Here is a 27847-nt window from a genome sequence, read left to right on the forward strand (position 1 = left end):
GTGTGGAATTTGTTTACATTTTACAATTCTGTTTTGAAGAAATGAGGGCGGGGCTTGATTTTCTCTGCGAGCACTCCATTGGATGGTTGTGGTTTGCTATTGGTGGATCAAAAGTGGTGTGTACAAAAGTCTCTTTACAAACAAACACAGTGACCGAGCTATTTTTGATGATCATAGATTAAATTGTTTAATGCTCGTGGGCGGGGCCTGTTCTCTCTGCTGCGTGTTGATTGGACAGACGTGGGTCTGAAGTGGGTGGGCCTTAACTCAGATGATTGACAGCAGTAATGTTCTGCTCTCATCTTTTATTGATGTGTTTTTTAATGTTCTGTGTGTGTGTGTGTGTGTGTGTGCGTGTGTTTTCAGCAGCTCAGCTTTGTCTCCTGATGTTAGTCTGGGGTTTGAGTTTCCTCAGAGCTCCTGAACAGCCCACGCAGAGCTGAGATGAGCTTTCCACTCACCCGTCCAGATCAGCCCACAGAAACACACTGTACATGAAGAGCTGTACTGCTGCAGTGATGAACACCGCCTGTAATCATCATCTACACACACACACATGCACACACGCACACACACACACACACACGCGCACGCACACATGCTGCTCATACCAAGTCTGGTCATTCATTCATTTTCCTTCAGCTTAGTCCCTTTATTCATCAGGGCTCACCACAGCGGAATGAACCGCCAACTTATCCAGCATATGTTTTGCACAGTGAATGCCTTTCCAGCTGCAACCCAGTACCAGGAAACACCAATACACACTCATACACTACAGCCAGTTTAGTTGATCAGTTCCTCTATAGCGCATGTGTTTGGACTGTGGGGGAAACCGGAGCACCCGGAGGAAACCCACACCAACACGGGGAGAACATGCAAACTCGAACCAGCGACCTTCCTGCTATGAGGCGATCGTGCTACCCACTGCGCCACCGTGCCACCCTAAGTCTGATTATAACAAAAACAATGAATTCATGTTGACCATTTGAGGCTGAAGATCCTCACACACTGCTGACACACACACACACACACACACACACACACACACACACACACACTGGTGACTGTATAAGGGTGACTTTTGCGTTGTAGGTGCTCTTTAAAGCTGCAGACTGTTGGATTGACACCTAGTGGTTGATCTAGGTATTGCAGTACACATTCAAAACATCATAGCAGGTTTTTTTCTCCCAGAAATACCATCATGGAGAGTAATTAATGACAGAATGTTCACTTGTGGATGAACTCCCCTTTTAAACAACACAAACTGAACACAGAACTGATGTCCAGCATTCACAAACACCATCAGATTTACTGATGGAGGATCACAGTAAAGCTCAACATTTATGTGCAGAACACTTGCAGTGTGATTTAATTGATGAGCAGCAGCAAGAGTAAAAACAGTGAACTGCAGACAGAGTGAATAATAACTGTATACCATCGTGACTGAAGCCAGTGAGAAAGCTGATTTCAGCAGGACAAACACACACTGGGGGCTTCAGATGGAGGTTTCTCCATCAGTGTTCAGTCATGGCCTGACGCTGAGTCTCCAAACACTCCTTCAGTTTGTCCTCCGTCAGAGTCAGTCGCTGCTCCAGAATGGCCACCGTCTACAACACAACAACAAATCACAACATACACTCACTGTGTTTCCATCATAAGAAGCAAATTAGACTTACACACAAAACTGTAGCATCACATTAAACATTAGTCAACACACACACATGTATATCTGATCAGATCATCTGAGAGACACTGAAGCACTGAAGCACACACACTGATCCAGACTTCACTCCCTGCAGATGATTACAGCTCAGATTATGCACAGTTTCTCTTATTGAATAAACCCTGCTCAGTCATGTGTATGAGGGGTTCTTATGCTCATCTTGTTGTTTATTAAGGTTTGAGTATTAAAGTAATAAACTGAACATTAGAATGAAACGCTGTTGTGAATAAAGTGAGTTTATAAGCAGTATACGCAGCGCTTTCACTGATATATTATTACTCCAGTCCAGCTGAGGGACAAACGCAGGCGTTGATGCACTGCTGTGGAGGCGTTTCTACAGCGTGACATCATCACACAGTCTTTCTGCAGCTGCTTTCAATAAATACAGAAGGTTTCAGAAGGTTTTATAATGCAGTAAACTGAGTGTTAAAGCAAGCTAAATCTGATGCCTTAAAGAGGTCACGTCCATACAAAGATAATCACAGCAGCTGAAGGACTTCTCAAAGGACTCTCACATTAATAGATCAACACAAATGACCAGTGTCACACACACAGACATCAGCTTTTGGAGAGGACACTTCAGATTGTTTATATACTGTTGGACTGTATATTTGTCTGCTTCATATATACTGTAATCGCTTTGATATTGCAAACTAATGTTTATATACTGTCCGCCCGATACACAACTCCATTACTCTTCAGATTGGGACTGTAATGTAATAATGTGCACCTTTTGCAATATATAGAACTAAAATCAACTTTAATTAACTAATAAATAAACTTACATAACTAATATTGTGAAGAATTCTATATGAATCAGCTTGAATTGAACTGAATAATAGAGCGAGTGTTGGTTTGTGAAGCTACAGTTCAGTTTTTTAATTATGCAGAGATACACAAGTGACATCAAATCAAACACAGAGGGGAGAGAAACAACAGAAACAAACATTAAAAAAGACACGTGTGTGTGTGTGTGTGTGTGTGTGTACACTGGTCTCATGTACAGGTCAAAATATATAAACAAAAGAACAAAGAAAAGGTACAGCATGTATAACAGTAGAGGGCTTCATCCATAAAGGGAGTAAATAATATTAAAATGAAGACAGAATCATATCTGTTTATACTTATATAATAATATCTGCTTCCTTATTTAGACTGAATAACAACATTATTATTGGTAAACGTGTTGGTTGTAATAACAATAACAGTATTAATAATAATAACAACAGCTAAAGTTTAAGAGGAGCTGTTTCCTAAGCGAATGGGGAAGGAAGCAGAATGCGGAGACAGAAAGACAGTGAGTGTGTAGCGTGGGAGGCAGTCATAATCTGTCGTCACAGGAATGCATGAATGGCATCTATTTTAGCCGCCGCAAACAGATGTGCCGTTCTCTGCGAGACAAACCCTCTGATTATGCGGGAGGAATACGAGCGCTGTGTTCATGAGGCAGAAGCAAACACCACATCCTCTATGTGTGTGTGTGTGTGTGTGTGTGTGTGGCGGAAGCGCAGAACGAGTGTGTGTGTGCCAGGGTCAGCATGGCGGAGAGAAACACACTGCGCGTAATGTAAAGTGGGGGCTCGTCCGGGATGACTCCATTCACTAGTCCTCAAAACAAGCGGACATCACTCCAGAGGACACTGCCTTCCTCACAAGATGCGCTAGAGGACGGTCTGCACTGCTGCTTTCAGATGATTGTAGGAGTGCTTCACACTCATTTAAGCTTTAACATGTTTTAACTTTTATTCTTCAACAAACAAAACCACAAAGTGTGTAAAAGCTGAGGGTCACAAACTGATTTCATATTATTCAGTAACACACTTGAAGAGGTGTTCATAAGACTGTCATTAAACCTTTATAATCATCACACCTGAGTGAGACGTTCTGCATGCTAATAACAGATTTATGAGTTTTGTTGTTTTGCTAATGAAAGCAGGCTGTGATGCATTTATGTTAAGTTGTCATAATGTCATCAGAGCATCTAAAACATCAGAACTGAGCAAATGACACTTCATTACAGCTGTTATAAGCATGCAGAAAACCTCATTCACATGTATGACGTGTCATATAATGACTATAAATGAACATCTTATGAAGACTCTAAATAATCAATCAATTTCAATATATCAGTGATGAAGACTATGGGAAACATCTACAGGTCAAATTCTCTGATTTTCACTGGCTAAAACGCTGAATTTCCTTCTTCATCTTATTATTCACATAAGAGAGACGTCACTGCTGATCTCATTCACTTCCATTCATTAGAAGCAAAACAACACAACCTCTGCTGCTTGGTGATGTTAAAAGACAGATTTCACTAGTTTCTGGATGACAAGAAGGAAATTAATAAAATGGCATGAAAAAATAAATATTAAAAAATACAGCACAGAAGAATGACACGTTCAGAAAACGGCTCATTAAATACTCTGCTATTTCATGAGTTGGACAAAAAAAATGAATAAAAAAAATTATATATATATATAAATAAATAAATAAATATATATATATATATATATAGGCATTACTGTGCCATCTTCTGCCCTCTGGGAATAAGTGTCAGGAATGATCACCATCTCTGTGTCACAAGCAGAATGAATGGAGTTTAATAGGGTTTAGGTCAGGACTCTGTTCGACCCATTTATTCTCTTACACACAGACTTCTACATCTGTTGTGTCTGAGAGCGCTGTCATTAAAAAACATCCTCAAACTGTTGCCACACGCTCTCAGATCACCCAAAACGCTCTAGAACGTGATGTACAAGCGTCTCGGCCATTATTATTGTTGTTCTTATTGTCTGGCGTAGTGTTTTGGGCAGGTAGTGTTCTTCTTGGCGCTCTGCAAAGCCAGATCTGTGCTTCAGACTGCAGATGGAGAGGAATGAATCATCAGATTACTCCAGAAAACCCTCCACACTGATCTCAGGCCTGTGTCTGCGCGGACGAGGACACGATTTGACCGGCGATGTGTTGACGAGGCTTCCCGAGGCAGATGGGAAATGAGGAATGTTTTGACCGGCAGCATCACGACTGCAGACACATTTACATTCAGCAACAACATCATCTGTTGAGCGCTCCTGAACACGGATCTCTGATCTATCAAAGCGGCAGCTCATGAGAGATGTATGACAGGGATGGGGGATTACATTACAATATTTACTGGGAATCTTTATTGACCGAGGGCTACGTCTGCACTAATCCTGATCAACTTGAACACAGTGTTTTCCTCTAAAAGCGCTCCATCGCTGCTCTTCAGGTCTCTCCATGACTCCAACACTGGCCTGAAGTGCTGTGGTTGATGTTCTGCGCAGACGCTTTACCTGCTCATCTGCACTGCAGGAAATGTGTGAGGGTGGTCTGATCTGAACAACAGCTCCAGTAAACCTTCCCTGAGCGCTGAAGAGAGGAGATGTGGAGCATCTACACACTCATATTCATCTGTAATAAAGCTGCGACACAGCATCCTCAACATGAGCTGGATTGGTCACATGACTAAATCGATCATCATTTCCCAACGCCGGTTTTCACAGTCCACACTGAACACCAAAACACCGCTTCACATTCATCCACCCTGGACAGCGTTTACATAAGGATGCGTTTTGGGTTCCTAAAAACTGAATATACATATTATTCTGAACTGTTTCAGAACGTCTGATCCACTGATCTGATCCACTCAATGAGGGGCATAAAGCAGAGATTTGTGACCCATTTGGACCATCAGAGGCTCTGCAGTGTGTGTGATTACATGATCACACTGATGTGTCACAGAAATGGACACAGTTTGGGTCTCTGCACAAATCACACATGATTGTAGATGCATTGTCCAGTGATCTTCAGTGTTTTGTTGGATCAGTCTCTGGTACTGACTGATCTGATCCACACATATATCACTGGATATAATAGAGAGATCCGTGAGGATGAAATAATGCATGCTGAGTGCGCTGCTGGTTTAATGGTGTATAATCTGTGTTAAATCAAGCACACACTGCTGAGACAAGACCAAACCTGCACGATCTCTGCACAAAACAAGAGAGAGAAGCTGTGAAGAGCGAAGAGTAAAGGAGAGGTGAATCAGTCAAGCATATCAAGAGCTCTGGAGAACACAGCAGAGCCCACACACACACACACGCACACACACACACACACACACACACACACACACACACGCACACACCGCTGATAAAGACCTGAGGCGAGTACTGAAATCACGAGGCATCTTTGGGAAAGATGAGGCAGGTGAAGATGCATCCACATTTAAAGGAACAGATCACCCAAAAATGAACATTTACTCTGTGTTCACTCTCCCTCAAGTGGATTTAAACATTTAAGAGTTTCTTTTTTCCTCAATAGAGGACATTTTGAAGACAGACAAAATTGAAAAGCATTGACTTCTATAGTAGGAAAAATAAACACTATGGAAGTCAATGGTTACCGGTTTCCAGCATTCTTCTAAGTATCTTCTTTGTGTTCAAACAGAATAAAGAAACTCCTGAACAAGTCAAGCGTGAGTAAAATCATTTTTAGGTAAGCTGCTCCTTTAAGGCCCCCATGCGCATCGATGGATCCGCTCTTCAGGGTTTGGACCTTCAGCAGTGAAGATTAAACCACACTGATCTGAACACTGGACTGACACCGCTTCAGTTTACTAGAACATCTGTGTTCAGCTGTTCTGACATAATCTATATTGTAAAAGCGCTGGAGAAATACAGATCAACTGAATTAAACATACAAACACACTCAGGGGCCGTTCACACATGTGTTTTTCCTCTGCAATGCGCTACTGATCTATTGTTTTACAATGTAAACACGCGCTGGACAGATGAGTGTGACACATTTTAACCCTCTCACCTGTGTGAGGCACACTCACAAACACACAATGCTATTATTCAGATAAGGATGAGCGTAAGAGTGTCTGGTGCATGGACAGAGGAAAGAGTGTTTTCTGCGGGTGGTTTGTCAAACCCACTCACCTGTGTGAGGCACACTCAGAAACGCAGCATTTAGAAGGCAAGTACAGTGCATTTTATGAGTTAAACTTTGAATTTAATGTTTGTAAATGTGTTCGGAAGACCCTAACCCATGCTTTGCTTAAGTCTTTGCTGCATTTCTACCAGTAGATGTCTCTAGCATGTGCAGTTTCGATTGCTGAATCATTTTGTGAAGCATTTGGGTGGAAAAGCTCACTCCTTAAATGAAAGAAGCAGCACAAAGCAGTGACTTCACTCAAGAATAAATCAATAAATGAATGAATGTGTACATGGTCTGCTGTAGAGTCGCCAGCACACAGCATTCAAACAACGTCAAACAAGCAACAGAAGCACAAACCCTGACACAGACGCTGTTTTAAGTGCTGGATCTTGACATCTGTAGGGCTGGATCTTACACTGCGTTTCTAAGAATGCCCAGATTGAAGCCTTGGCCTGTTTTATATAGTCTGAATCAAATCCCCAGAATGCTAATTACAGCTGTAGAGTTATTCTCTGCTAGAAGGACAGGCTCGCTCTGCTGAACGAGGGCTGGAGAATGTGGGCGAGACGGGCTGATGTTCAGTAAACATGTTCCCGATCCTCCCTCAGAGACCCGCGAGCGCAGATCCATCACGGTTTCACATTTCCTTCCTCTGCAAGTGTGCTTTTCAGATCGATAGCAGCCCGGCGGAAAACACAGGACAGCAGAATACTGAGCGCTGAAGGTCACTGGAGATACCTCAGGCAGACCATCATCATCATCAGATGTTTACAGGAGCCGTGCTCATATGAGCTGATGATGTCCTCTGTTTGTGTTGCTGAACACAACCAGCATCAGCGGAGAGCTCAATGAGGACACTTGAGGTTATAAAAAGGAGTATATTGAGGACTAACTATGATCCTTATGTCCTAAAGGAGACCTGTTATGCCATTTTCTTCAAGATGTAGAATAAGTATCTGGTGCACAGAGTGTGCAGCTGAGAATACACACAGATAATGTCCTCCAGCGCTCTGAGACGGACCCTTTCAGGCTTTGATCCTCATTGTGGTGTTTTGGTGACTGTCGCTTTAAATGCAAATGAGATGAAGAGGGCGGAGCTACAGACAGCTGTGCATCAGCATAGTGACAGATGTAAAACAGCAGTGTGTGTGTTATCAGTGCTGGTCATGTGTGCTTCAGTGTGAGTGTGTGCTTCAGTCTTCTGTCAGTCTATGTCGCTCCTGTCTCTGTTCATCTAAAACTCCACATCTATAATCCTCTTAGTCTATGCTGACATTATCTTCAGCAGCTCAAACACTCTAATGGCTAATGGACAGACGGCTGCTTCTCACTCAGGGCTGCTGTTTATGCTAATGAGATGGAGAGATGTGCACTAGTGGGCGGGGCTTTCCCCCTCTGATGAGGGAGAACGTCAATCAAAGTGTTTCTGCAGTGAAAGGGCAGAGCGAATAAAGGGGAGGGACTGGTGATAAAGAGGAGGAGCTTCTGGTAAAGGGGAAGGTGATGGAAGATGCTCCGATGGGTTGGTATTCTCAGACCAGCGCAAGCTTAATTTTCCTGTTTTCCACCACGTTGTTCAAATTGCAAATCCATTTGCTCCACTTTGTGGACTCATGGGTGTCTCGGTCTAGAAAAGAGGGGTGTTAAGGCACAGTGTTGGTTCGCTGCTATTTTGAGGAACTAAAATAGACTGTGCAATAGACCCACTGAAAGCAGATCTAAAGTCCCAAATATCTTTACAAATGAAAAAGAATTAAAGGATTAAAATATTACAAAAATGTTGATTTTCTACATAAATATAAACACCACTGCCTCCACTGCCTTCATCATCTCGAGGGGCTTTTCCAGTTTATTCACAACATCTCGTTTTTCTGTCATGTTTTTATTATTGGTATTATTTATCATGTTCACATTTATATTTGTTTTAATAAAACAAGCTTAGATTTGTCCATCTGTCGGGTTTTAGACCATATGGAGCATCAGAACAGGACGTGTGTTTGGATATACCTCAGTGTTTTGACCACACTTCATTATTATTGCTGATTTATTCCTCTGCTGGAGATTAGAACTGAATTCAGGAATAGTTTTGAAGCAGATCTTCACACTTAAAGCAAATTAAATATACAGGCTAATGGATATCTGTGCGTTCAACACCGTTTCCTTATCCATGATAGAGAGAAAGAGAAAGTAAAGAGGCTGAATGGAGAAGGCTCGATCTGTATCCTCGCGCTGCAGATGCTCTGTTTAACTGCGTTCTCGCTAGTGAAGTGTTCAGTTTTTACACTTACAGTGCCGCCATGTAAATAACAAACACACCATGGAGCGACGCAACTGACTCTTAAAGGGGATGAGAGACGAGACCCTGATTGGTTTAATGCACGTTATGCTCAAAACACACCCACAACTCAAGAAGAGAATAAGCACAACCCTGTTAGACCATGCACCGCGGTGATTTATCTGTCCTTGAAAAAGCAAACGTGGATTCAGACACGCTCTTATTGCTTTTGTGCCACGCACTTTAGACTTGGTGCCTAGATCATTAAAATAGAGCCCTAAATATCTTGTGTTCAACTTAAACAGCTCATAAAAGTTAAGAAGCACTTAAGTGAGATTATATGATGAGTAAATGTTCATTTGTGAGTGACCTGTGCCTTTAAAACCCTCTTCAGGTTTGATTTCTCAGCCGTCCACACTCCAGTATGCACACACACGCAAACGCACATGCATGCACACACACACAGAGTGACAGTAATGATGTCTGAGTTCAGTGTAAAGCATTAAAGCGCCTCTGAATGTCACGTCTGTAATCTGTGAAAGTGTGTATCTGCACATTCCCTTCAGTCTCAGTCTCGGGTTCGGATGTGAATTATTGATTGGGTTTCCAGCATCTGAATCCTGGATTTCCTCTAATGGGTGCTGGCAGATGTGCTGTGTTATAACCTGATCTGATCTTCCTCTGTTCAGCTTTTAACACCACGCTCAGATCACAGCACATCTGCATCTGCTGGACTCAAGCCTCAAAATTAAACGGCTAAACAACTGCATTTAGGAATCTTCAATAATGTACAAACATCAGCTGGATCTTCAGGACTGATCATTACATGTATATTAAAGATTACATGTATTCACTTGCACATATGTCTTATGTTGCATGGGTACATGTTTAGCAAGAGTGAAAACAAAAACACAGTGTGGGTCAAAGTTACTGACTTTCATGTGATGCTAATATCAGTAGAGCTTCAGTAAAGATCATTCTCCACTAAGATATTTAGTAAATCTTCTAAATCAAAGATTGTTAGGTGAAAAACTCTGTACAACATGGTTAAGAGCTGTAATCGCATGCCACGGCGTGTGTAGTTAGGATATGGTGTTCCTATGGCATGTGTATATTTATAGCAGTGGTCCTGGCTGTACCTGTGTGAGCACGTCCAGCTGGCCGATGATGTGCTGCAGTGTGCTGGTCAGAGCCTCAGGAACGCCGTCCGCATCCATCTGCTGCTGCTGCTGAGGGGTCGGTTCACGCACAGATCTCTCCACAGACACTCCCAGCAGCGGCGAAACCTCTGTTTTCTGTCCCGATCGGCTCTCAGGATCACCGGCGGCTCCAGACACCTGCAGGAGTGTGCAGAAACACAATCATAGAAATGCACCGAAATTACAATCCTGAGCTGAAACACAAAAATATATCTGTTATATTATACAGTTGGTTATTTTTGTTATATTTGCTTGTTTATTTAAAAGAGACAATACACTTAACATTGTTATACAAAGACAACCCATGTCGCATACATAGGGCATATAGCGTAAAACTCATTGGCAGCCCTCGTCCCTGGTTAGGCTTTACATAAAATAAAGAAACAAAGAAAATAAATAAGTAAAAAAAAAACACCACACACACACACACACACACACACACACACACACACACACACACACACACACTCACACACACACACACACACACACACACACACACACATACACGCGCACACACACACACACACCAAACACACACACACACACACACACTCACACACACACACACACACACACACACGCACACACACACACACACACGCACACACACACACACACACACACACGCACACACACTTTTATACTTATAAATATATAACTAAAGTAAAACTAATAAAACACCACATCAAATATTCATTTTATTGCTCACCAGATTTTACTGACGGTGAACAGGTCATCATTATTCTACCAGCGATGCTGTTACAAACACAACAGTGCTACTGCTATTAGCAAGGACAAGTTTAGTTTGCTGTATAGAGATGTCCTGTCGACACGTTAATGGAGCAGAATTTGCTTTTCTGATGATCAGGTGTCGTTCAATAAATATACACGGTGCTTCATTTGAGAATTGCGAGGTCCCAGAACAGAACGAGGTTACGGATCCGGCATGTGACCCGAGGATGGAGAGGTGCCGCGCACGAAAGTGGAGAGTGGTTGGCGGGGACTGGTGCTGTGGATGGCGGTGGGGTGTCATGGATGATAGTAAGTGGGCGGGGGTGTCGCGGACGAAAGTGAAGAGTTGGGAAGTCGTGGAAGAAAATGAAAGTGAACAGCGGACGGAGGAGGGCGGCGGTTGAGGAGGGGGATCAGTCAAAGGAGGTGCCGGATCAGATTTCAGAGGTGCCGGATGCGGATCATGAGCCATATATACACAGAGTGGAATATTGAGTTTGTCTTTTTTACTTTAACATTTTAGCTTTATTTTTTTTTAAACTAAGCAGCAACAAACTGCATGTGTGCTTCTCACGCCATTGAACTGAATGAGTTTCATGGCGCAGTGCTTTCTGCATCCAGTGTGAAAGCCCCTTCAGAGTGTGTAGTGACGATTGCTATAGGGAGAGCGAAACCAGCGTGCTGAACGTAGCTTTTTCACCTCATATTTTTGGCAGATCATTTTTGCAGGCAGAAAGTTTGCACCCATATTTATCAGAGTTCTCAACAACAGTGATGCACATCTCAGATTATCACAGTATTGTGCAACACTAGTGTTATATAGAGTGAACAGACCAAATTTATAATCATACACACACTGAACATAAACTGCTGGTCTCATTAGGGACGGGACTTTCTGTGCCGTGTTTGATTGACATGTATGTGGGCGGTCCTTCACATCAGTGCTGACACCAGAATCACTGATGTGGTCCGCCATTTCTGATGTTAGTTTGAGGAATCATGCAAGCATGCTGTAATAGTTTAATTAAAGCGCTGAGGGAAGGTAAAGGTCAGCGGTGTAATTCACTCGGGTTGCCTGGTGACAGTATTATGGACAGCAGTGAGAATATCAGCAAACTGGACCAATAGAGGATGCAGAAAACCAGCAATAAAACACATCACACCAATAAAGCCTGATATCAAACTCCAGATGACCGTGATTAAAGAAGCTCGTCACCACGTTCAGCGGAGTGTGTGTGTTACGCTCATGTTCATTGTGTGGGATATATTATATTAATCCACATGAAACATCTTCATCAGCACAATGCAAACACACAGAGGGAAGCGTCAGGCTGTTCATTACTGAAACTGAAGGAGCAGAAAACTACGAAACCACTTTAAACCTGAAGAGCAGACAGAAATGACAGACACTGACGGCTATCAAACACTGCAAAAACAGGTTACTTAGAGTTTTATCTTGTTTCTAGTCCAAATATCTGAAAAAATAATCTGAAATCAAGGAGCATTTTCTGGACATGTAAAACATATAGTGTTGTGTTGAGAAATAATGAGTCAAAATGAAGAGAGCTTCTCATTAAAACAAGCTTAATAGTTCAGAACATCAACATGGGCCTGTGTTTTACACAGATATGCGGCTTATATACTAACATCAGGCATTGGGTCAGTTCAGAAAAGAAAGACGTCGCTCTTGCAATATAGAACGCCTCCTGGAAACATCTGGCAAACAGGTGTCAATGAAGAGTCTCTTCCTGGACCAGCGAGGTAAATATTTGGCTGAGTGACCCTGGTGATTTGAGGGCAAACGGGGTGTCTGTTCAACAAAGACCAGCGCTGAACGCCAGCCGGTCTGAGTATGATAACTATAGAGCTCTGAAAACCGCAGCACATCTACTGTGGATACAGCAGGAGAGTTCGTCACACACACCACGACACACTCTGAAGGCGCCGCTAAACCTCAAATACACGTACACGGGTATTTTTATAAACGAGGCTTTCCACAGCCGTGTTTTTAAATCTGTCCTCATGACAATGCACTGTGATGCAGGATTTGCATATTCACAATTTCCCTCAATCGCATATTCCACCTTTGGTGTGAACCCAATCGTATCGGCCAATCAGAAAGGAGAAAACGTCACAATGTTATTGTTCTATCATTATCGGATATGAGCCGACTTATATCCTTATATGAGTTAGTCATATCGCTCAGTCCTAAAGATCTGTTTATGTCAGTATATGCTCTTTCTGCATTACCCTGTGTAACCAGCAGGTGTCCCCAGAGTGCGGTCTCATCTGACCAGTGAATCCAGCTCTTATAATCTAATCAAACAGTGAATTTAGCCATCGCCGTCAGTTTAATAAGATAAAAACAACTCTAATCATTGTGGTCCAGCTCCACCTGTCAGATGTGTGGATTTTCCTGGTTCTCTGTAACACAAGGACGCCACAAGGTGTGTTTCTGCGCAGCCAGATCAAATATTTACTTCCAGTGGAGTGTAGCCTCATATAAACGGCGTGCGGCTGCTCGACACACTGCGCCGCTATATTTAACCATGAGGAGCTGCTCTGAAAACAGTTCATATGGACAGCATTCGCTCAAGCAGGAGTTTGAGGATTCTGAAATAGGTCAGAGTATGATGTGGAGCTTTTAGATGGCTCTTTTTGTCCATTAATGTTATTACACACCAGTTTAATAAAACTAGCTCAATCAGGAATCAGCAGGAATTTATAACTTCAGCTGAAATAATACTGATGATCAAATATACTGTGCAGGAAAACAAACAAAACATTAACAAGAATTTCATATCATGACCCGTCTACGAAATCACGAACTGCAGAAGGAAGGAAAAGTCTTCATTGTTGATTGGATTGCATCTCTATATTATATATATATCATTCAGTCATTCATTCATTCATTCATTGATTTTCTTTTCGGTTTAGTCCCTTTATTAATCAGGGGTCGCCACAGCGGAATGAACCGCCAACTTATCCAGCATATATTTTACCCAGCGGATGCCCTTCCAGCCACAACTCAACACTGGGAAACACCCATACACACACTCATACACTCCGCACAATTTAGTTGAGTAAATCTGGCATCCTGCATGCGCATCAGAAAAAACTGAACTCTCCACTGTTTTGAACGTGTACTGCAGTAATCCTGCACGCTGCACCTTTAAGAAATCTGCTCATATTTATAATACGAAGGTGGACCGTTCTTATTTTTACTGTAATAAAGCAAACCACAGCCACCCCTGACCTCATCAAGCCCCGCCCACACCTGTGCTGGACCCAGAAGTGGAGATCCGGCCCAATACAGAAGATCAGAACACAGCCATCACACACTGGGCAGATATGTAGGTCATTAATACTTAATTAACAGAGATTTATTAACTGAAACTACATCACAGGACAGCTGCAGGAGGAGCGCAGAGGCAGACGATCAGCTGAAGATGAAGGAGGAGCAGATGAGAGAGAGAGATGGAGGAGAGAGAGAGTGTGTGTGTGTGTGTGTGTGTGTGTGTGTGTGTGTGTGTGTGTGTGTGTGTGTGTGTGTGTGTGTGTGTGAGAAAGAGAGAGCTTCTGCTGAGCCAACAGCCTCCTAAAGCAGGATTAACTCTTGTTGAGTGCTGGACTTATTCACAGCTCAGCAGTAAAACAGCTGCTCAAACACACACACACACACACACACACACACACACTCACGCTGACTTTAACACACTCTCCATGAATCACCTGGACTGGAAAAACCAACAGTGGAAAATTTCCTGAGGCCCAGAGAAACTCTGAACTACACGGATCTGACGGACCCATCAGCACACACACTTCCTCCATACAGCCATTCATCAGGAGCACACACACACACACACACACAGAGCTGTGCTGATGCTTGTACTGTACACACACTGTCTCCCTAAACTCCTCCGTCACAGCACACACACTCTGCACTTCTACATCTCCTCTAATTATCTTAAATAATCAATAATAAATCAAATCATTGAGAGTGATCAATAACTGAGCAGACCAGCCGTCAGACTTTACACGGCATTATAGAGAGTCTGAATGAGCGCTGATCTGCACACACACACACTGATCCAGAGTCAGCTAACAGACGTGCTCTAATGAGTTGAGCGTTTCTGAGAGGCAGACATGTGGAGAATATCAGCGCATTGAACATTTCCAGGAAACACGGGCAGAACCTGAAGACTTGAGTCCAGTTTCCAGGATCCACTAATCACCTCTGATGAGCGTAATGAGTCCATCAGGCCATTAAGAAGCCTGCCGACAGCACTTCTGTCAATTACATGTGTTTGAGTTTGACATTTACAGCACAGGCAGACTAATGCTTTCACAGAGATCTCCAAACACCACTGAAACAGCTGACGACAGCAGCAGCAGCAGGAGCAGGAGCAGAGCAGGAGCAGCAGCAGAGGAGCAGCAGTACACAGACATCACTTCTATAAGGGCGTAAACACAGTGTGTGGCAGCAGTGTGGGAACACAACTGTGATTGACACTCTCTCTAAAGCCCCGCCCACTAGTGCCCATCTCTCCCTCATTAGCATAAACAGAGTGAGAAGCAGCCAATCTCCATTAGAGTTCTGAATTAATGAATGTATTAAAGTATGGAAAAATGGTTAAATGAATGCATGAAGTGATGAATGAATGAAGGAACGAATGAGCAAATGAAGAGATAAATGGATGAAGGAATGAATGATGGGGTAAATGAATTAATGAACAAATGAAGGCATGAATAAACGAATGAATGAAGGGATGAACGACTGGGTGGATGGATGAATGAACAAATTAATGGATGAATGAAGGGATGAATTAATGAACTAATGAATGAGGGGATAAATGATGGCATGAAGGGTCAAATGAACAAATGAAGGGATGAATGAATAAACGAATGAGGGGATAAATGAATGAAGGGATGAATGAAAGAATGAAGGGATGAATGAATAAACGAATGAATGAATGAGGGAATAAATGAATGAAGGGATGAATGAAAGAATGAATGAAGGGATGAAGAAATTAATGCATAAAGGGATGAAAAAATGCATGAACAAATGAATGAAATAATGGATGAATAAAGGCATAGATGAATAAATGAACAAATGAATGAAGAGAGGAATAATTGCATGAAGGGATGGATGGGTGCATGAATGAAAAGATGAATGAATGAACAACAATGAATGAAGGGATGGATTAATAAATGAACAAAGTAATGAATGAGGGGATGGATGAATGAATGGGGTGAATTAATTAAACGAATGAAGGGATAAATGAGTGAAGGGATGAATGAATGAAGGCATGAAGGAAAGAATAAATTAATTAATAAATGAATGAAGGGATGAATGATTGGGTAGATGGATGAATAAACAAGTTAATGAATAAAGGGATGGATGAATGAAGTGACATGAATAAATGAACAAATGAAGGGATGGATGGATGAATGAACGAATGAATGAACTGACAACACAATGAATGAAGTGATGGACTAATAAATGAACAAATGAATGAATAAAAGGATGGATGGATGGACGAATGAGTGAATGAATGAAGGGATGAATGAATGAATGTTCAGCATTAGGTTGTACAGTCTAAATAAACAGCCCTCATGCTCCTCCTACAGGATGAAGACGGCGACCATCATCAGAAGCAGCAGGAGATTTTCCTCCAGCAGAGCGTTTCCCTCTACAGCTTCACCCACACCTCCTGGAACATCGATCTGTGTCAAAGAGCTCAGGTGGGCTGGACACACACACGCACGCACGCACGCACACACACACGTACGCACGCGCACACACACTGCGCTTCTTATTTAACCGTCTATTTACCAGCCGCATGAAGAGCTGCTAAATATAGTCCATCAGTGAAGGTCAGAGCATCTACAGCTCATATGGAGAGAAGAACACACACACACACACACACACACACACACACACACAGCTGCAGTGATAAGCCAGATCAATAAAGCAGTGAGGCTGCTCTAAATGGCTTCAAATGACTCGGAGGGCTCAGTGTGTACGGTCAGAACGCTACTCTTTACTTGTCCTTATGTAAATAAAGGAGTTCCTCAGGGGTCGTGTGTGTGTGTGTGTGTGTGTGTACCTGTGCTGAAGGTCTTCTGTGAACTCGGTCTCTCTTCTGCTGCAGCCCTCGACTGTAATCCACAGAGTCAAAGTTGGTCCTCCACACCATCACCTGCAGCATGATCATCACACCGTCAACACACACACACACACACACAGACACACACGCACGCACGCATGCACGTACACACAGAAACTGACCTGTTGATCTGAGCCAGCGGAGGCAAACTGATCTCCAGAGCGGGAGAAGGACACACAGCTGGCAGAACCCTACAAACATAGACACACACACACAAAATCAAATCAATCAATCAATCAATCAATCAATCAATCAATCAATCAATCAATCAATCAATCAATCAATCATCATCACTGATGTCATCATTATGGGTGCTGCTTTAATGTACACACAACACTCCACAACACACACATACAAGATAAATAAACAGCACACACACAACATGTTCACACAAACACTAAATGAACAACACATATGCGCGCACACACACACACACACACACACACACACACACACACACACACACACACACACAACCCTTACAACATGCTCTCTCTCTCATGCACACACACACACACACTCTGACCCTCACCAGCAGCTCCACCCCCTCACCAATAGCTCCTCCCCTTCACTGTTGTGTGCAGAGCTGCAGTGCGTGTGTGTGTGTGTGTGTGTGTGTGTGTGTGTGTGTGTAACAGTGGCCTGGCTCAACAGAGGCTTTCAGAGAGACGTTACACAACGCTGTGTGTGAAGATGAGGTCAGTGTGCAGCAACACACAGCAGTGGCACTGTGCAGAGCTGCAGATGTGGCGACCACACACACACACACACACACACACACACACCAATCCACAGTGCTATAAGAGAACATCTCACAAGTCAACAACAAGGGTGTGTGTGTTTGTGTCTGATAGTGTGTCTGTGTGTATGCATGCGTATGTGTGTGTGATAGTGTCTGTGTGTGTGTGTGTGTGTGTGTGTGTGACCTGGTGTCCGTGCAGTGTGTACAGCAGTCGTCCCTCCAGCAGGTCCAGGATCTTCAGTGTGGAGTCGCTGGATGCTGTGAGCAGGTGATTCCCCGACGGGTGGAAGGAGAGAGCGTTCACTGCTGCACTGTGAACTGAACACAGCCAAGCTGATCAGATGCAGATTTCTCAACAGTGTTTATTTCATTAAATGCAGTTTAATCAGTGCTTTAGGCAGATTTACTCGCTTCTACACAGTGAAACGGCTTAGTTTAGGTCCGTTTTCCTTAGCTTCAGTGCTAGTTTTATGTTTGTAAATGAGGATATTTGTTAGGTGCAAGATTCAAAATCATCAGAATCAATAATGTTTAATAAAACCTCAACCAAAGACACGAGCATCTACCAGCACCATCTACCCATCCTCAGACCCAGCACCCCACAGGACAGCATTGCTGAGGTAGCACACACAGCAGTGATGGGCAGTTCAGATCTTTATCGTGAACCTGATCTTCAATCCTCCCATGTTTGGACTCAACATATCATGCATGTAGTCAGCGATCATGATTTCAGTCAGTTAAACACCACTGAGGAGATCCTCACAGTGAAGTTCTGCAGCCCGACTGAAGCAGGATTCACTTATTCATACTCCATTATGACTTCCTGTGATGAAGTAAACTCTGGTTTGGTCAGATCCTCTCAGGTAAGCCCTCAGTTAACCCGCGCTGCAGCTGATCAAGTTTAGTTCAGTCACAGCAGGCTGTCATTCACTGTGTTCAGTTCACTGAATCACGCATGTGCAGTATTATCAGCTCACCGCTCCTCATGTCTGATCTCAGTACTGTTCTAATAACTCAATAACTCTGTATATTTGGTTTATTTCCAGTCAGGGGGGTGGGGGGGGGGGGGTATCAGGCATGTAAAAACTGAGTTGTTTGTGGATAAGTGCTTCACATTACTGGAGACACGAATCATTTCAAATGATTCAGTTTGATTCAGTGAATTAATTAGAAGACTCAGTTCAATAGAATGATTAATTCAGGATCACTAATACAGAAATAAACCCATTATTGGGCACAAATGTGTTCAATTAAAACATAAGCAGCACTTAATTTGCAAATTAATAATTCCCAGAACACAACTAGGAAATAAAAGTCACCGTGATCGAACATCCACCAAACATTTTCAGTTTCTCCAGAGCATGACGTCACTAAACGGTGACCGCTGTCGTGAATCTGAAGAAGCGACAGAAAACAGATCTTCGGGTCATTTCAAGCAGGATCCTTTAATAAGAACTCGCCGTCGATGTGGACTCCATCGAAAGAATCTGTGAACTAGTGCAGCCAGGCCCTCAGTATTCAATACCTTTATACAGCGCACAGTTAGCTCTGCTGTCATGTTCTGCGGCTGACTGATCGCTTTGCTTCTGTCTCCTGCTCTCCTCATCCATTCACACGGCTTCATCTTCTCCAGATCCCGCTTGATCAGGCTCATTATCAGGTTTACTCCTGCTTTTAAAAACTGTAAATATGCTTGACTGCCTGTTTGCCATTTTGAAAACACAAATATCGCTTAGGCAGGCCACTATTCAGCTATCTTCACTGCGCTTGAACAACAATCACCAATCAATCAGAGTGATCATAAACATAAGGAAGCTGATTGGCTGAAAATATTGTTGAAGGCCAATAGTTTAGTTTAACTTGCACATGGTGACCCTCATGTCATTCTCTCTCTCTCTCTCTCTCTCTCACACACACACCACACACACACACACACACACACACATACACACACGGGTATTCCCACGCACAAGTTAATGCCAGATCCATTAAAATACCGGAAAGCAAACAGGAATATCAGACATTTTCTAGAACAGGATGCGGCAAGATCCGGCTCAATTTAGCCCTGATTTTAAGGGTCTGCTCGGGTCGTATGTAATGCTGTCAGTGTGCTGCGGTCACGTCCAGCCGTTGTTTTTTGTCGCGGGAGAAACAGCGAGGATGACGGGAGGAGGACCGTCTCGACTACAGACTCTGAGATGCAGTATGGGTCAAACACCTGCAGCACTGAGTGAACAGATTCACTGCTAAAACACTCACAGTCTGAGTTAAACACATCCACAAACACCAACACCAAGGACGATTGTGTAGTTAGTTTAGTGTGAACACAACACACTGTCAGTATAATGTGCGTGTGTGTGTGTGTGTGTGTGTCTCACCCTGATAGTGCTGCAGGAGTGTGTGTGTGCGGATGTCCCACACCCTCACAGTGTTGTCAGAGCTGGCGGTGGCGATGCAGGTGCCGCTCGGGTGGAAATCCACATAGCTGGAGTACCTGGAGGAGGAGCAGGGGTTACACACACACACACACACACACACACGCACACACACACCAACACAAATTCACACACACTCACTCAATGCATGTACAGGCACAGACAGACACTCACTCACACACACACACACACACACACACACTGACCCGCCGGGCTCACAGAAGGTGTGTATGAGCTGTCTGCTGCTGGCGTCCCACAGCTTCACTGTTCTGTCATCACTGGCCGACACCATCAGCTGACCGTCTGGAGAAAACCTGCAGCATTCACACACACACACACACTATAGGTCAGCTGCACACACACACTCTGCTCTGAGACACACTGTGCATGTGTGTGTGCTCTATTCATGTATGTGTGAGTGAGAGGGTTCATGTCAGTGTGTTTATGTGTGCACAAGCGTCTCCGTCTGTGTGTGTGTGTGTGTGTGGGTGTGTGTGTGTGTGTGTGTGTTCACCTAGCGCAGCGCACCCAGTTGTTGTGTTCTCTGAGTGTGCAGATGATCTTCTGGCGGTGGACGCTCCACAGTTTGATGCTCTGATCATCAGATGCGGTGAGGAGCGACTGACCGTCAGTGGAGAAACACACACTGCGCACCGATCCTGTGTGTGCTCTGAACAACACCGACTCTCCCTTCCTGAACAACACACACACAACACACACAACCCAAAAAGAACAATTTGGGACAGTATAAAAATATATTTATACACGTATACACACGCACACGCACACACACACACACACACACACAAGCCTCAGTGCTGATGATGAGATGCAGACTCGCACAGACACACACACAGTGCTGATGATGATGAGCCAAGCACACACACACACACACACACACACACACAACGCACACACACACACACACACACACACGCACACACACGCACACACACGCACACACACACACACACACACACACACACACACACACACACACTTGACTTGAGTCACTGGAGTGCTGCTGGTGAGACGCGCTCGCTCCGGCTTTCAGACTACATGATTATCAGCTTTCTGAAGCAGTTATTTCTGTACACACACCCACACACAGCATCTCAGAGGAAAGCCTTCAGAAGACCTCTCTGACTGCGGCTCACACACACACACACACACATTGGTATTGGTGGTTTAATGAGGACTCTCTATAGGTATTTTATAGAGTAAAAGCCACTCATTATAATCCCTCACAGCACTGATGATGACAGCTCCTCCTGTTTTAAGACACGAGGACACACGGCATGTCCTCATAAACCAGTTTAATAGAGTACAACCAGCTCATACCCAGATCATTATACACATTACTGTCCTGGTAAACCACCAAAACCAGCGCACACACACACACACACACACTTTCTCTCTCGCTGTCTGCTGTGTTCAATTCAGGGCTTCTGCTGCCCTCTAGTGTCTGATGGTGCTCTTCACCCAAAATGAACATCATTTACTGTCATCATTTACTCACTCTTCATTCGTTTCAAACCTTTACAAGTTTCTTTCTTCTATTGAAACCGATGACCATTGACTTCTATCATCTGTTTTTCCTACTATGGAAGTCAATGGTTACAGGTTTCAGCATTCTTCGAGATATCTTCTTTAGTACTAACATTACGGCAGATGAATAAACACTGTACTAAATGTGGGATTTATCGATGTCAGTAAACACATTAACTAAAGGAAGCTTACAGTAAAGTCATCCTCATCATCATCATCATCATCATTTATGCATTGCAACAGCAGAAATTGGAGTCTAGTCCTACATGCTGAACTCAGTTTTCTATCGATGACTCTGCAGTGTCTGTCTGATGAGGGGTTGAATGTGGTTGTGTTGAGTGTACTCCTGTATGTTATTCCTGAAGGTTTGACTCACACACTGGGCACCCAGAGGCGGACGGTCTTGTCTCTGGACGCTGAGGCCAGCAGATGAGGCAGACGGAGAAAAGTGGCACACACGTCACCGTATCCGTGTGTCCTGTAAACCTGTGGGCCCTCGACTGAGGCTTCATGTTCCAGACCATCACACACGCGTCCACCGAGCCCGTGGCTGAAAACACACACACACACACACAGGATATAGAACTGCAGGTACGTTTTGTGTCTACAAGTTAGTACCTTTTATGTGAGACTTGATTAAAATAGAACACACACCACGCACTAAAACGTTCTGCTGTTATTGCCACGTCGATTCATGATGGATGTGAATATAAATATATGCTGTTGTGTAGAGATCCATTATATTACTGTACAAAATAAACATGATTCAACACATGTGATTATCAGTGTTATGTATTATTAGTGCCAATGTTATTAGTGCAATATCATCTTTGGTGTTGATGTTATTATTATGACATATATGTTATTCTCTGTGTTAATGTTGTTTTCGGTGTTAATGTTCTTATTGGTGTAGTTATCTGTATATGTTATTATCAGTATAGATGATATTATCAATTATTATCCGTGTATATGTTAAGTGGATTATATTATTGGTGTACATGTAATTATGGTGTATATGTTATTATCATTGTCTGTGAGATTTTATTATCGGTGTAGCATGTTATTATTGGTGTGTACATTTTATCCATGCATACATTATTATTGTTATTATCCATTAGATGTTGTTATCTGTGTAAGATGTTATTATCAATGTAATTTTATCATCAGTTTAATGCTTATTCGGTGTAAATGTTATTATCAGTGTAGATGTTATTACCAGTGTTGATGTTATATCAGTCTAAATGTTATTACCAGTGTAATGTTATTACCAGTGTTGATGTTATTACCAGTGTAGATGTTATTATCAGTGTAAATGTTATTACCAGTGTAGATGTTATTATCAGTGTAAAATGTTATTACCAGTGTAAATGTTATTACAAGTGTTGATGTTATTACCAGTGTTGATGTTATTATCAGTGTAAATGTTATTACCAGTGTTGATGTTATTATCAGTGTAAATGTTATTACCAGTGTTGATGTTATTATCAGTGTAAATGTTATTACCAGTATAAATGTTATTACCAGTGTTGATGTTATTATCAGTGTAAATTTTATTACCAGTGTTGATGTTATTATCAGTGTAAATGTTATTACCAGTGTTGATGTTATTATCAATGTTGATGTTATTATCAGTGTAAATGTTATTATCAGTCTAAATGTTATTACCAGTGTTGATGTTATTACCAGTGTTGATGTTATTATCTGTGTAGATGTTATTATCAATGTTTGTTATTATCAGTGTAAATGTTATTATCCAGTGTAAATGTTATTACCAGTGTTGATGTTATTACCAGTGTTGATGTTATTATCTGTGTAGATGTTATTATCAATGTTGTTATTATCAGTGGTAAATGTTATTATCAGTCTAAATGTTATTACCAGTATAAATGTTATTATCAGTGTTGATGTTATTATCAGTGTAATGTTATTACCAGTGTTAATGTTATTATCTGTGTAGATGTTATTGTCAGTCTAAATGTTATTACCAGTGTTGATGTTATTATCAGTCTAAATGTTATTACCCAGTATAAAGTTATTACCAGTATTGATGTTTATTATCAGTGTAAATGTTATTACCAGTGTGATGTTATTATCAGTCTAAATGTTATTACCAGCATAAATGTTATTACCAGTGTTGATGTTATTATCAGTGTAGATGTTATTATCAGTGTAAATGTTATTACCAGTGTTGATGTAATTATCAGTGTAAATGTTATTACCAGTGTAAATGTTATTACCAGTGTTGATGTTATTACCAGTGTAGATGTTATATCAGTGGTAAATGTTATTACCAGTGTAAATGTTATTACAAGTGTTGATGTTATTACCAGTGTAGATGTTATTATCAGTGTAAATGTTATTACCAGTGTTGATGTTATTACCAGTGTAGATGTTATTATCAGTGTAAATGTTATTACCAGTGTAAATGTTATTACAAGTGTTGATGTTATTACCAGTGTAGATGTTATTATCAGTGTAAATGTTATTACCAGTGTTGATGTTATTACCAGTGTAGATGTTATTATCAGTGTAAATGTTATTACCAGTGTAGATGTTATTATCAGTGTAAATGTTATTACCAGTGTAAATGTTATTACAAGTGTTGATGTTATTACCAGTGTTGATGTTATTATCAGTGTAAATGTTATTACCAGTGTTGATGTTATTATCAGTGTAAATGTTATTACCAGTGTTGATGTTATTATCAGTGTAAATGTTATTACCATATAATGTATTACCAGTGTTGATGTTATTATCAGTGTAAATTTTATTACCAGTGTTGATGTTATTATCAGTGTAAATGTTATTACCAGTGTTGATGTTATTATCTGTGTAGATGTTATTATCAATGTTGTTATTATCAGTGTAAATGTTATTACCAGTGTTGATGTTATTACCAGTGTTGATGTTATTATCGTGTAGATGTTATTATCAATGTTGTTTATTATCAGTGTAAATGTTATTATCAGTGTAAATGTTATTACCATGGTTGATTGTTATTACCAGTGTTGATGTTATTATCTGTGTAGATGTTATTATCAATGTTGTTATTATCAGTGTAAATGTTATTATCAGTCTAATGTTATTACCAGTATAAATGTTATTATCAGTGTTGATGTTATTATCAGTGTAAATGTTATTACCAGTGTTAATGTTATTATCTGTGTAGATGTTATTGTCGTCTAAATGTTATTACCAGTGTTGATGTTATTATCAGTCTAAATGTTATTACCAGTATAAATGTTATTACCAGTGTTGATGTTATTATCAGTGTAAATGTTATTACCCAGCATAAATGTTATTACCAGTGTTGATGTTATATCAGTGTAGATGTTATTATCAGTGTAAATGTTATTACCAGTGTTGATGTTATTATCAGTGTAAATGTTATTACCAGTGTTGATGTTATTATCAGTGTAAATGTTATTACCAGCATAAATGTTTTTACCAATGTTGATGTTATTATCAGTGTTGATGTTATTACCAGTGTTGATGTTATTATTGATGTTATCACCAGCATTGATGTTATTGTCAGTGTAAATGTTTATTACCAGTATAAATGTTATTACTAGTGTTGATGTTATTATCAGTGTAAATGTTATTACCAGTGTTGATGTTATTATCAGTGTAAATGTTATTACCAGCATAAATGTTATTACCAGTGTTGATGTTATTATCAGTGTAAATGTTATTACCAGTGTTGATGTTATTATCAGTGTAAATGTTATTACCAGCATAAATGTTATTACCAGTGTTGATGTTATTATCAGTGTAGATGTTATTATCAGTGTAAATGTTATTACCAGTGTTGATATTATTATCAGTGTAAATGTTATTACCAGCATAAATGTTATTACCAGTGTTGATGTTATTATCAGTGTAAATGTTATTACCAGCATAAATGTTATTACCAGTGTTGATGTTATTATCTGTGTAGATGTTATTATCAATGTTGTTATTATCAGTGTAAATGTTATTATCAGTGTAAATGTTATTACCAGTGTTGATGTTATTACCAGTGTTGATGTTATTATCTGTGTAGATGTTATTATCAATGTTGTTATATCAGTGTAAATGTTATTATCAGTCTAAATGTTATTACCAGTATAAATGTTACTATCAGTGTTGATGTTATTATCAGTGTAAATGTTATTACCAGTGTTAATGTTATTATCTGTGTAGATGTATTGTCAGTCTAAATGTTATTACCAGTGTTGATGTTATTATCAGTCTAAATGTTATTACCAGTATAAATGTTATTACCAGTGTTGATGTTATTATCAGTGTAAATGTTATTACCAGTGTTGATGTTATTACCAGTGTTGATGTTATTATCAGTGTAATGTTATTACCAGCATTAAATGTTATTACCAGTGTTGATGTTATTATCAGTGTAGATGTTATTATCAGTGTAAATGTTATTACCAGTGTTGATGTTATTATCAGTGTAAATGTTATTACCAGTGTTGATGTTATTATCAGTGTTGATGTTATTACCAGTGTTGATGTTATTATTGATGTTATCACCAGCATTGATGTTATTGTCAGTGTAAATGTTATTACCAGTATAAATGTTATTACTAGTGTTGATGTTATTATCAGTGTAAATGTTATTACCAGTGTTGATGTTATTATCAGTGTAAATGTTATTACCAGCATAAATGTTATTACCAGTGTTGATGTTATTATCAGTGTAAATGTTATTACCAGTGTTGATGTTATTATCAGTGTAAATGTTATTACCAGCATAAATGTTATTACCAGTGTTGATGTTATTATCAGTGTTGATGTTATTACCAGTCTTGATGTTATTATTGATGTTGATGTTATTATCAGTGTAAATGTTATTACCAGCATAAATGTTATTACCAGTGTTGATGTTATTATCAGTGTAATGTTATTACCAGTGTTGATGTTATTATCAGTGTAAATGTTATTACCAGTATAAATGTTATTACCAGTGTTGATGTTATTATCAGTGGTTGATGTTATTACCAGTCTTGATGTTATTATTGATGTTGATGTTATTACCAGCATTGATGTTATTGCCAGTGTAAATGTTATTACCAGTGTTGATGTTATTATCAGTGTAAATGTTATTACCAGCATAAATGTTATTACCAGTGTTGATGTTATTATCAGTGTTGATGTTTTACCAGTGTTGATGTTATTATCAATGTTGTTATTAACAGTGTAAATGTTATTATCTGTGCAAGTTACCAATCTGTTTGCCCGCTGGAGCTGAAGTCCAGGCTGGTGATCCGCATCTCTGTGGCCCTTAAAGTTGCGCTCAAGTGTCGGATCCTCCTAAACACACGACACCACACACACAAATGAGGAGTGTGCACACATACACACAAAGAGCGCACACATACAATCACACAAATGTCTCACACACAAACACAACTAACTCAAAGCACACACACACACACACACACACACACACACACACCACACACACACACACACACACACAAGTAAATAAAGAGCAAACACAACTCGCTTTACACACGCACACACACTCAAAAAACAACGTGCACACCTCACATACACACCAAATGAACAGCACATACAAACAAACATACAACTCACTCATGCACACACACACAAATGTAACACATACTAATTGGTATCACTCACACACACCCACACACACACACACCACACAACACACAAACACACAACACAAACACCACACACACACACCAGAGCAGAGCTCATGTTATTCTCTGACGATGAAGAACTGCAGAGTTGGTTGATGAATGAAACCGGATCTTCTGTTTGTTTACATCCGCTCTGCCGTCAGACCAGCGATCCTCCGGACTGTAAGATTCCTCCAGTAACCCCGCGGAGACACAAAGACGAAGATGTACACAAATAAAGAGGATAAAGCCGGCTTCAGGCGCTGTTTAACCCGGAGATAATCGCTCACTGCGGGCTGGCGGTTGGTTAATATGGAAGGCCATTAGGGCCAAAACGTCTGCAACAAAACGCGTTTACACGTTAGTTACGTGTTAACACGTAATTTACGCGTTAACACGCAATTAACGCGTTC

The 27847-nt window shown here is 41.0% G+C and overlaps 1 protein-coding gene across 1 annotated transcript; it reads right to left on the bottom strand.

Moving 5' to 3' along the window:
* Nucleotides 1–1340: 1340 nt before the first annotated feature.
* poc1a (POC1 centriolar protein A) lies at nucleotides 1341–27739 on the bottom strand. Its single transcript, XM_056467794.1, is given in 14 exon segments — nucleotides 1341–1607; nucleotides 10103–10300; nucleotides 17008–17100; nucleotides 17190–17258; nucleotides 17994–18127; nucleotides 20188–20303; nucleotides 20451–20558; nucleotides 20759–20938; nucleotides 22169–22242; nucleotides 22245–22342; nucleotides 27013–27031; nucleotides 27033–27053; nucleotides 27055–27099; nucleotides 27499–27739. Coding segments are annotated over 14 exon segments (1263 nt in total). The 5' UTR covers nucleotides 27514–27739; the 3' UTR covers nucleotides 1341–1514.
* Between the last annotated feature and the right edge of the window lie 108 nt (nucleotides 27740–27847).

Source organism: Danio aesculapii, chromosome 11 (assembly GCF_903798145.1).
Source record: "Danio aesculapii chromosome 11, fDanAes4.1, whole genome shotgun sequence".
In the NCBI taxonomy this organism is placed as follows: domain Eukaryota; kingdom Metazoa; phylum Chordata; class Actinopteri; order Cypriniformes; family Danionidae; genus Danio; species Danio aesculapii.